The 12,852-nt window shown below is 40.9% G+C and overlaps 1 protein-coding gene across 6 annotated transcripts in view; it reads right to left on the bottom strand.

Moving 5' to 3' along the window:
• The window catches only part of INO80D (INO80 complex subunit D), a 71,245-nt gene that overhangs the window by 39,685 nt on the left and 18,708 nt on the right, over positions 1–12,852 (bottom strand). For all 6 annotated transcript variants that reach the window (XM_023622481.2, XM_023622476.2, XM_023622477.2 and 3 more), the window contains 2 exons: positions 10,727–11,472; positions 4,547–4,655 (listed from right to left, as the gene is read on the bottom strand). In XM_023622481.2, the coding sequence (XP_023478249.2) occupies positions 4,547–4,655; positions 10,727–11,472 (855 nt within the window). The remainder of the gene's footprint in view (positions 1–4,546; positions 4,656–10,726; positions 11,473–12,852) is intronic.

The raw sequence follows: 12,852 nt of genomic DNA on the forward strand, positions 1-12,852 counted from the left end.
CAACTGGAATATACAACTATGCACTGGGGGACTTTGGGTAGAAGAAGGAAAAAAACAAAGAAGATTGGTAACAGATGTTAGCTCAGGCGCCAATCTTTAAAAAAAAAAAAATCTGTTTAAAACTATCGATAAAGAGAAAAATCTTGAAAGTGAGAGAAAAAAGATACATAATATTCATTGGACCAAAGATGTGAATGACAAAAACATGAATGACAGCTGACTTCTCACTGGAAATAATGCAAGACGTGTGAACAACATCTTTAAGAACTGAAATAAAAACTGCCAACCTAGAATTTTAGGCCAGCAAAAATATCTTTAAAAAAATGAAGGCCTAGTCAACTATACTTCAATATAAAATAAACTAAAAAAGAAATGAAGGCAAAATAAAAACCTCTTTTAGATATATAAAAGCTGGAAGAATTCATCACCAGAAGACCTGCAGTACAAGAAATGTTGAAGAGGGGCTGGCCCGTGGCCGAGGGGTTAAGTTCACGCACTCCACTTCAACAGCCCAGGGTGTCACAGGTTCGAATCCTGGGCGTGAACATCGCACCGCTCGTCAAGCCATGCTGGGGCGGCATCCCACATGCCACAACTAGAAAGACCCTCAACTAAAAATACTCAACTATGTACCGGGACCTTTGGGGAGAAAAAAAGTTAAAATAAAATCTTAAAAAAAAAAGAAATGTTAAAGAAAACCATTTTAACAGAAGAAAATGATATCAGATGGAAATCTGGAACTACTCAAACAATAAAGAGCTCTAGAAATTGTAAATATGTGGATAAACATGAAAGACTATTTTTTTCTTATTTTTAAAATTCTCTTAAAAGATAACTGACTGCTTAAAAACAACAACGATGTATTGAGGGATGATAACATCTAGAAGTAAAATGTATGACAACAAAAGTACAAAGCATGGAAAAGGGGAATTGGAATTGTACTGCCACATGGTTCTTCTTCAGAGAATGGTATAACAATTCTAGAAGGTAGACTGGGGCAAGTAAGTATGTGTACTGTAAACCCTAGAGCAGCCACCATAAAAGTAAAGCAGGGGCTGGCCCCGTGGCAGAGTGGTTAAGTTCGTGCACTCGGCTTTGGCAGCCCGGGTGTCGCTGGTTTGCATCCTGGGTGCAGACATGGCACCGCTCATCAGGCCATGCTGAAGCAGCATCCCACATGCCACAACTAGAAGGACCCACAACTAAAAATACACAACTATGTACTGGGGGGTTTTGGGGAGAAAAAGGAAAAATAAAATCTTTAAACAAACAAAATTCAGGGGCTGACCCCAAGGCCGAGAGGTTAATTTTGTGCACTCTGCTTTGGCGGCCCAGGGTTTCACCAGTTCGAATCCTGGGTGCAGACATGGCACGACTCGACAAGCCATGCTCAGGTGGCATCCCACATGCCACAACTAGAAGGACCCACAACTAGAAATATACAACTATGTACCGGGGGGCTTTGGGGAGAAAAAGGAAAAATAAAATCTTTAAAAAAAAAAAAAAAAAGTAAAGCAAAGCAGTATAGCCAGTAAGCCAAGAAAGAAGAGAAAACAGAATCATGGAAAATAATCAAAAAAGAAAAACAGGCAAAAAAAACAGATGGAACAAACAAAAGATGTTGAATTTAAACCCAATAATATCAATAATCACACTAAATTTAAGTGGTCTAAATACTCCAAATAAAAAGCAGAGATTGTCAGAGTAGATAAAAAAGTATATAAAATGCTGCCAACAAGAATCACACTTTAAACAGGTTAAAAGTAAAAGGATTGAAAAAAGATACCAAGTTAACAATAATCAAAAGAAAGCTGGAGTGGCTATATTAATATCCTATAAAGTAGATCTGAGAGCAAACACTATTACTGGGATAAAGAGGGTCACTTTAAATAAGCCAGCGAGAGAAGGATAATCTGTGTATGACTCCACTCATATGAGGAATTTAAAATTATGGACTAAGAACAGTTTAGTGGATACCAGGGGAAAGGCGGGGTGGGGGGTGGGCACAAAGGGTGAAGTGGTGCACCTACAACACGACTGACAAACATTAATGCACAACTGAAATTTCACAAGATTGTAACCTATCGTTAACTCAATAAAAAAAAAAAAAAAGGGTCACTTTATCATGATAAAAGGACCACTTCATCAAGAGAACAGAACAATCTTAAATGTTTCTGCATTTAACGACAGAACTACAAAATGAGTGAAGTAAAAAGTGAAATAACTCATCCAACTCAATAGCAAAAAAACAAACAATCCAATTGAAAAATGGGCAGAAGATTTTTCCAAAGAGACATACAGATGGCCAACAAACACGTGAAAAGATGCTCAACATCATTAATCGTGAGGGAAACACAAATCAAAACAACAGTGAGATGTCACTGCACACCTGTTAGAATGGCCATGATCAAAAACACAAGAAATAACAAGTGTTGGTGAAGATGTGGACAAAAGAGAACTCTTGTGCTCTGTTGGTGGGAATGTAAATTGGTGTAACCACTATGGAAAGCAGTATGGAGGTTCCTCAAAAGATTAAAAATAGAACTACCATACGATCCAGCAATTCCACTTCTGTATTTACCTGAAGAAAGTGAAAACACTAACTCAACAAGATATATGCACCCCCATGTCATCACAGCATTTTGCTTGTAAAAGGGAGAAAAATACACTGAAGGAAAAGAGCCAGGAAAGCAGAGTATCAAGGTAAGTAAAAGAGGAAGCAAGTTAGCAAAATTGGCCAAAAGAGCAAAATGTTACAGACATAAGAAAAAGGACAATGTCACAAGTCTAAAACAACCAAAGAAATATTCTGAAAACTCTGCAAGAATAGAAGGCAGAAATGAAATATACATTGCTCCTAATCAAGAGCAAATACTCCCAACGCTGACATTCAGGTCACCTTGAGAATTAAAATAGGAATCACAACTACCATTCATCAACCATTTCCCACATACCAGGTATTGTGCTGAGCATTGACATGTGTTAGCTCATTTACAGCAGTTTGTAAAATTAATCCAAAATATCCCAAGTTAAGCTGATATGAATATCAACCTTAGGAAGCATGATTGATAGTATCTGTAACTAAGAAAGCTTAAGCTCAATTTATTTCTATCCAAAAGAAAGAATATGTTAATGGTAAAAAAAAAACCAGTCATGAATGACATATAAAATGGAATCTCAGAGAGAGAAAGTACAGCATTCTCCAATACTATCTAGGAGACAAGGAGGCAGGGACGACTGTGTGGCAGATAAATCCCACAAGTGGAAATGGAGGAGACAGCAGGCTTCTATAGTTCAATGACACTGGCCATTGATAAACCCAACTGCTCTCCTTGCTCTAATTTCGTGCCCAAATGAGCTTCTGATTGTAATCTGCTTCCCATGTAGCTTTGCTTAGTGAACATCTGTACTGCTTAATGATCACATTTCTTACTGTAAACTGGCATTTTGGTTTATATATTAGTCTCTAGTGAATCAGTTCCCTAGGCTTAATCATCTCCGGGTGTACTAACAAATCACATTTTTAAACCTATAAATTCACAACCCAGACCCTAGAATGTATGTGCATACAATGATACTGTGAAGCTCTAGGAGTCGGGCTGGGGCAGAAAGCTGGTCTCCCCTCTATCTTGCTGAACACCTCTTCAAAACACAATACTTTTTAAAAAAACAATTAGCTGAGGGGGCTGGCCCCGTGGCCGAGTGGTTAAGTTCGCGCGCTCCGCTGCAGGTGGCCCAGTGTTTCATTGGTTCGAATCCTGGGCGTGGACATGGCACTGCTCATCAAACCACGCTGAGGCAGCGTCCTACATGCCACAACTAGAAGGACCCACAACGAAGAATATACAACTATGAACCGGGGGGCTTTGGGGAGAAAAAGGAAAAAAATAAAATCTTTAAAAAAAAAAAACAAAAAACAATTAGCTGAGTCTGAGCCATCTTCTGGCCCTATAGACAAGGCTCTACCTCGGTAGCATCCCACGGCACCAAGTGAACCCCTGCGACGCTAAGGCAGACCCCGGAAGAGGACCAGCGTTCTCACTACCACTGAGGGGCTGTGCATTAATTGACAGCTTTCTGATGAGAAGGGTACCAAGAACCTCTAATGAGATTATGTTGAAAAGCATTTTAGCACATTAGAAATATTAAAGAATGGGTCAGTCTTGCAGAAGACAGAGATGAAGTAAAAAACACTATTCCCAGCTGCTGTGGCACGAGGGCCAAAGAAGATATGGAGGAGTCAGACAGTGGGACCACAGGCAAAGTCCTTAACCTGTCTGGGCCTTGGTTTCCTCTTCTGTAAAATGAGGACAGGGGATCAGCTCATCTCTAAGGTTCCTTTCGATTATAAACAAATCTACCATCAAAAATTAAGAGTCACTTTCCCCAAACAATACAGTACGTTTCTTCCCAGGTGGTATCTATTTTACCTCCATTACAATAAAACAAGATCCAATGAAATTTTTAAAAGTTAGCATATATAGGGGAAAAAAAATCAATCAACTACAGTGGTAATTTGAGAATAAAAACAAAAAGGAAGACCTACGTGTGTCTTTCATATCTGAGGGTTTCTCGGATGGACCATGCAACCTGGTAGGGCGAGGCCTGCTCCGAGGCCTCCAGCTCCTCTCCGCTCTCTTCAGACCAGTCCAACCCTGGGAAAGAGGCAAGGATACTGCAAGTTAGAAAAAGTTTACTTTTACTTAAAATTTGGATTAAAAGCTACCCAAAATACATAACCCACCACCTACACCAAGTACTATCACACTGTGAATAAATGCTCCTGATGCATTTCATCCCTTTTCTGACAAAGATATTAACAATGAATGTATGACATACACTTAGGTTCAAAATAATGACATCATAACAAAAAGGCTGTACTCCAGGGGCTGGCCTGGTGGCATAGCGGTTAAGTTCGTGGGCTCCACTTTGGTGGCCTGGGGTTCTCTCCCCGGCGCAGACCTAGCACCGCTGGTCAGACCACCCTGTGGTGGCGTCCCACATAAAGTAGAGGAAGACTGGCACGGATGTTAACTCAGGGCCAGTCTTCCTCAAGCAAAAAGAGGACGGTTGGCAACAGACGTTAGCTCAGGGCCAGTTTTCCTCACAGACACACACAAAAAAACAGGCTACATTCCAAGGATGAACTTCTTTCGTTGGACACTTCACAAATGGAGTAGATACAACACAAGGAAAGAGCTAGAGTTCAAGTGAGAAAAAAAGGGTGGACTTTCTTAAGTATCAAAACATCATACACTAAAATAATGTCAGAAAAACATGAAACATATTCAAGATGGTGGGAGAAGAAGACTAAAGTACGTTCAGGCAAGAAAACAGTGAAAAGGTGCAGCGAGCCGCTCTCCACTCAAGAAGGACGAGCCGAGGATAAGCTGTGGAGGCAGGCACGCCTCCCTCCCTGCGTCCTCTGAAGGGCCAGCCCCGGCTCCTGCCCACCCCAGGGAGAGGAAAGGGGGCTTCGCAAAGCTCTATTTCTTTCTATGTGGCTTGGGGTTTCCTTTAATTCTTTTAAGCAATAGCTGCCACATTTTGCATTCCATTTTGAAAAACAAATTTAGAGGGAAAAGCAGAGAAATATAGGATGCACAATGCTTAACTTTATTTTGTTAAATGCTATTACTTTTAATGATTAGATAATTGTTAGCTTCCAACATAAAGGTTTTACCTTTTCAAAAAGTTTTCCGTCTTGAAGAGGTCTTGATAAACACTAATGTTGCACAGCCTAAAGTACAACGGTGTATGGGACTACATCACTTTAATTCACTCACTCCACTAGAAAACTTTAACCAGATACCTTGATAACTAGTATCCTATGCCTTCCTTCTAGAGACCCTCAAAAATCAAGAGCATCTTCATTAGACTCAGTTATGTTAAAAAGGACTTCACAGATTTCTTCCATAATTTAAATGAGTTTACATGTGCCAAATGGGGAAATAAAAGGTTAATTGAAATGCAAATTACAAATGCTTAAAATTAAATAACGCATTGCCACTGGCATAAAGAAACCTCAAATCTAATTCCAAGATGACTATCTAAAACGTCAGGTCACCTGAACAAGAAGTTACTTCCTCTCAACTAAACTAATCAGTAATTTGTTTAAAAAAAAAAGTACAAACAATTTAGTGATCACAGTTGCATCAGGTGAGGTCTTTGAAACAAAGTGTCACTTAAGACACCTTTAAAAGTCAGAATGTGAGTTATCTCTTATTCTTTCTGTAGAAGTAATAATAATTTCTACTAAGACACCTATACTTTCTCTGAAAAAGTCAAGATCAAAGTCGTGAGAACTAAGATGGAAGTGCTTCTCCTGCACTGACATTAACTGTCCACTAGAGAAAACCTTTGATCCTGGCTTCATTATCACTAGTTTTAATGTAACTAACTGAGACAACCAGCCCGGACAGGACTGTAAAAGCTAATTACAAGACTGTATTTTTCTTTAAGTATTTTTGCTGACACGAACACAGACTATGCTTGGTTATAACAGTGCATTACAATTTCTGGTTTCTCCAAAATAAGCCTTGTCTTGAAAACCTGGGCCCCTAATATGCGTGAATTTAAAAAAGACTAAAAAACAATACTTTAAGTTTTCATTCTCTTCAAAATGATAGAAAAATCAAGCCCTAAACACAACATTAAATTTCAAGTTTCGAAAACTAAAAAATTAGCACATCCATAAATAAATCAAGTTATAAATAAAAAGTTAGCATGTGAGATTGGTAAATGGTGGAATAAGAGGCAGGCATTTGGGAAAAATATAGATCTCTGCCTGCAACTAATGCCTAGAGTTCCAGATAGATGACTGAAACGTAAATGATAAAAAAAAGGATTCAAAAATACAGGTGGATACAGTGACATACTCTTGGAATGAAGAGAGCCCAAACAAGGGGGAAAAAAGCACCGAAAGGAAAAACTCCTAAAAAAAGGGAATAGATAAGACACTTTAACTTCTAAAGTGCAAAATCATTACACTAGATATTGAAAAGCAAATGCCAAGGGGAGGGAGCAGAGCAGCAAACAGGAAATGCATATAAAAACTTACAATTGATAAAGGAGAGAAACTCTTCAATAAAAATGGATGAAAATAGTGAAAAGCCAAAACAAATAAGAAACACAAATGACCAAAAAAAGCGTATGAACAAATACTCCAAACTAGACTTAGCGCACACTAGCGGTTCTCACTCCCAGTCTGGCCACAGACCCCAGGGCTGCCTGAGACCGCCCGGAACTCCTTAGGTCACCACGGGCTCAGAACAGTGCCCGCCTCCTCCACGGTGCTGACCTCTGGAGGGGAGCCTGCCGTCCCCGGCACGTGCTTCAGACCAGGCCACGGGGCTCATACGAACAAAAACCAACACAGTTCTACGAAGGTCCTTGATAAGTCTCCCGTTTATTTTAATAAATCTGATTCTCTGATACTCCGTGTGACGGAGGGTGACACACACAGGAAGGCCTCTGCTGTATGCAGACGGCGCGCTGGTCTCTTGAGGAGGAGCGCTCTCATGCCCATTTTAATGGTGACCCCCAACTAGCCACTCTTCTCCATTCAGCACTGTCTTTATTTGAAAGAGTGACTGACAAACCACAGTTATGGGGACTCAGAGACTTGGCACTAACTTTTATCTAAAATGAACACATGAAACCGTCACTTCAAGGAAACAATGGACAGTATTTGTTGCCAATGATAAAAATCGAATTTTCAATGAATGCTTGATTTCTTTGAAAACTTGCATTCACCACTGAGAGTATGACAACCTCCTAACGGTTAGACTTCTCTGATGAGACTGGTGGTAATATTAATGAATGGGATTTAAAAATTTTGTATAATATAATATGTCAACTTTTGGAACATCTGTAAAACTCAGTAAACCAACATTTTCCAAATGACCAATACACGATGTTACAAAAGCATGCGTGGATACAAGATCCACTCAAAGCACAAGGTGGGTCAATGAGTTTTAATGTAAGAGTGTGCAAAAGTCCTTGATGTGGTTTCAGATTCCACACTGCAACTAATCTTTCAGGAACTACCACTCATCAAGCTGTGGTGTAGAATCAAATAAGAAGAACCACAAATATTTGAAAAAAGCTATTAAAATATTCCTCCCTTTTCCAATTACAAATGGATACGGCCATATTTTTATCTACCAACCAAAACTACAAATCACGACCGGTCAATGCAGAAGCAGATATAGGAATCTAGCTGTCCTTTACTAAACCAGATGTTAAGATTTGCAAAACAATGTAAAACAACGCTGCTCTTCTCATTACATTGTTTTTGGAAACCAGTTATTTTTCATAAAAAGAACAAGTTAACATGTAGTGAGTTTGCTGTTATTTTTAAATGAATTGGCATTTTAAAAATTTCTCAGTTTTAACTTCTAATTCAGTAAATATCAATAGATACAACTCACATACACAAAAGCTCTATGGCGTGTTGAATAATTTTTAAGAGAGTAAAGGAATTCTAAGGCCAAAAATTTGAGAAATACTGATGTAAGATATGCAAATCAAAGCAAATTTTTATCAAATTTGCAAAGGCAAAATAATAATTATAATATCTAATTTGCAAGGCTGTAAAGCTGCAGAGAAACTGTCCTCATACACTGCTGAAAGAAGCGTAAACTAACAAAATAATTCTGGAGGGAAATTGGCAAGACCTCAGAAACCTTTTCAAAAAATGCAAAAGCCTGGAAGTGGCAATTCTGTTTCTAGGACTCTATTTGAAGGAAAAATTAAAGATACGATGGTAATTATTTTACTGCGAGACCGTACAGCTACAAGACTTTCTAATGATCTAAACTGGAAACGACTTCGAGAGAGAGCTCAGCTGTGGCGAGTTATGCTGTGTGTGAAAAATTACTAACTTGATAATACATTATGAAAAATTTTAAATCAAGTTACAAACTGTATGTATACCAGAAACCAAATTTTATATGCCTGAAAGAATATACCAAGGTATTAACAAATGGGTATTAATAAGGTTTGGGGTGTTTTAATTTACTATTTTTATCCACATTTTTTCTTTAAATTGTATTAGTTTTTTTAATTACCAAAAATCACACAGGGTTTAATAGCAGATGAAATAATACAGAGCTATATGAGAATTAATGCTCCTGCCTCACTAAAAACACCTCCTGTTTGATTCCACTCTGCGTAGCAGCCACTGTTAACAGCCTGGTAGTGCACATCCATTCACGGTTTACGTGTGTGCACATCAAACAGGTAACCATCTATCCATGCGCTTGATCAACAGATGTACTGATGTCCTTTATTTATTTATTTATTTTTTTAAAAAATGGGATAATACCTCTTGTTTTCTTTCTACTTGCTAATATATCATGGGCACATCCAGGCAAAAGATACAGATTTTATTCATTCTTTTCAGTAGTTGCGTAATACTTCATGAAACATATACATACCATAATTTACTCAAGCTCTGCTATTGGTTAAAAAGGTTGTTTGCAGATTTTTAATACTGTAAGCAACGCTGCAATAAACATCCTTGAACACATAGTGTTACAGTCTGACACTTTTTCTATTAGGGCCTAGAGTCCCAAAAGTGTGTGTTCTGACTACACACATACTTTTAATTAGTTGATACTGTCACATGACTAACCAGCAGTGTATGAGATCCCATCTCCTCATCAACACTGGACATAATTTTTGCCAATCTGATGGTAATTCATTGTTATCTTAATTTGCATTTCCCCACCTGCTATGAGGATTGAGGTTTCCATTTGTTTACTGACCACTAATATTTCTTCTTCCTCTATTTCCATCCTGTTCCCATTTTTCTATTGCTGTCATATGTCATGCAAATAATTTTTCCTAAAGTTAGAATCAAAGCTCACACCACATTCAAGAATAAATTTCAAATGAATGAAAGGTTTAAATAATCAAAAACAAAACAATCAGGGGCTGGAACGGTGGCGCAGAGGTTAAGTTCACACACTCCACTTCAGTGGCCGGGGGTCCACCGGTTTGGATCCTGGGTGTGGACCCACGCACTGCTCAGCAAGCCATGCTGTGGCAGCATCCCACATATAAAGTGGAGGAAGACTGGCACAGATGTTAGCTCAGGGCTAGTCTTACTCACCAAAAAACCCCCCAGAACCCCCAATCAAACTATTAATAGAAAATACAGAATATCTGTATAAACCTGGGATCAGAGAGATTTTCTGGAGCAAGACAGAAAGCTCAGAAGCAACGAAGGACAAACAGACCTTTAACTAAGGGAAAGTTTCATCTGTATTTTTTCACTTTTAAATCATGAACAGGTATTGCTTTAGGAATTTTTTTTAAAAAGTCGTTTTTTAAAAAAACTGTCGGCAGATATTAACACGACTATCATTATTCCAAAGTCCTCCGATAAGACATGAAGAGAACTTCAGCAGACACCCAGGTCCTGAACTGACAGAGACGCACAACCAAACACAGCTGCCACCACTACCCCGAGAAGCTCTGACCGGAGTTTCCATCCCCAGCTCCTCGTTCTGAGTGCTGTTCTCCAGGCATCACCCCCAGCAAGCACACTGACTGAAGGTGGCCCACCTACAGAGACTCTCTTCCAGCGGACCCCGCTGTCCAAGCGTTCTTCCACTCCCATCATGCGTGGCAGGGATGAAAACAAAGCCTCGTGCCAAAGGGCACGTCCTGTCACATTACACATGGACGTACACATGTGGTAAAACAGATGATAACTCACCTAAATGGGGAAACAGGTCCGCGTCCAACTGATGGTTTTGGGCGCACAGTTTCACCAGTCTCTGCAGCCGGCTTATACAAGAGAAGTGTGGAGAGAAGGCGGCGGCTCTCATGAGGACCCGGTCGGTCCTGGGTGGGTCGGCGCCAGGAGCCCTGCTAGATGGCAGGAGGGGCAGAGGCCGCCTGTGAGACGACTGCCTCGCTTGTGCTATCGAGTGTGTGGTGGGGGCCACTCCCTGCAGTGGTAGGCTGGTGTTTGGAGGCTGAGGTGACTTGCAGACTAAACCCTGCGGTGGCGCTGGAGGTTTTATACACGTGGATACAGGTGACAGGTGGGAGAGCTGCTGCGGAGGCTGCTGCTGCGAAGGTGCAGGAGGGGGACTAAAGTGCTCTTGCCGGACTTTCAGAATCTCTGTCTCTCTCTGGCGCTGCCGGTTCTGGGCCAACTTGCTCTGTAGCTTCCTTCTCACGGTTGCCCCTTTCTTTAGGTCATCGTCTTCCTCGTTGAAAGCAAATGGGTCTTCCAGCTCGGTTTCCAGGTAGTGGAGAGGGACCCTTGCCCCCGGTGGAGAGAGGGACATTCCATCCAGTCCATTGGGCATCTTCAAGGCCACCGTGGGCACGGTCAGGCTGAAGGCCATGGTATCCATCTGGTGCCTGACCTTGACCTCATCTAGAGGATCATTCTTTTTCTTCCTCTCTTTTTTCGGGATAAAGCCAAGTACCTGCAAGTGGCTGTTGCAGTACCTGTAAAAATATACACAAAGGGAAATGTTCACGATACATGTTAGGAAAAGCAGAATATAAAACTACATACTGTAAACCGTGAGTCCCAGGATGTTAACAAGGCATGACTACAGCAACTCTCGCCTTCACGGAGTTAATACATGCAACTTCCACTACTCTCGAGCAAGCCTCAAGTCTGCAATTCTGCTAAGAAAAGGTGAGCTGTACGTGCACAGAGGCTGCCAGGCAGAGGCAGGCCATTCAAATAGTGAGAGGCCCTGGATAACTGTCCCACTACTGCTTCTCACACCCTTTGTTATTCTCTCTTCAGAGCCTACAAGTGCGCACGTTCCACTTCTTGGCAGCCCGGGGTTCACCAGTTCGGATCCTGGGTGCGGACATGGCACCGCATGGCAAGCCATGCTGTGGTAGGCGTCCCACATATAGAGTAGAGGAAGATGGGCACAGATGTCAGCTCAGGGCCAGTCTTCCTCAGCAAAAAGAGGAGGATTGGCAGATGTTAGCTCAGGGCTAATCTTCCTCAAAAAAAAAGAAACAACTTGCCCAAAACCACCCATCCAGAAAGTGACAGAGCTGAGACTTGAACTAAGAGTCAAAGGCCATGAAGACTCTTCTTAGTCTTCAGCAACGAGCAGGCTTCTCTTATAATATACTCGCTATTCGTAAAATAGTAGGAAGGGACCAAGCCCTTCTTGTGCTGGGAGAAGAGTGTGCACGTTGTCCCAGGCACCATGCTGGAAACCTGCGGAGGCTTCTACCCAGGAAGCAGTGGGGTTTCCAAGCGCAGTACCGCACCATGTTAACAAGTACGCCGTACAAACAGTACTCCACACTTAAATAAATTTGGAAAATGCTGGCTTAAACAGAATTAGACTACAATTCTGTTGTTTGCTTCAGTTGTTCTGCCAACTTCTCAAAGCATTTTGTATAATCATGTGCATTATTGGGGCCGGCCCTGTGGCCAAGTGGTTAGGTTCCCGCATTTCGCTTCGGCGGCCCAGGGTTTTGCAGGTTCGGACCCTGGGCGCGGACATGGCACCGCTCATCAGGCCATGCTGAGGTGGCATCCCACATGCCACAACCAGAGGCACTCACAACTAGAATATACAACTATGTACTGGGGGGATTTGGGGAGAAAAAAGCGAAAAAAAAGATTGACAACAGCTGTTAGCTCAGGTGCCAATCTTAAAAAAAAATAAGTATGCGAATATGAATTTCTAGTCTAAAAGAACAACTTTATAGGGCAGTGACTGCTAATGAGTTCTTTGGAGGGATGAAAATGTAAAGTGAGACTGTGGTGACAGTTGCACACCCCTGTAAATATACTAAAAAACCCTCAACTGTACACTTCAAATGGGGGGACTGCAGGGTATGTGAATT

The sequence above is a fragment of the Equus caballus genome, chromosome 18 (genome assembly GCF_041296265.1).
Source record: "Equus caballus isolate H_3958 breed thoroughbred chromosome 18, TB-T2T, whole genome shotgun sequence".
NCBI classification, from domain to species: Eukaryota; Metazoa; Chordata; class Mammalia; order Perissodactyla; family Equidae; genus Equus; species Equus caballus.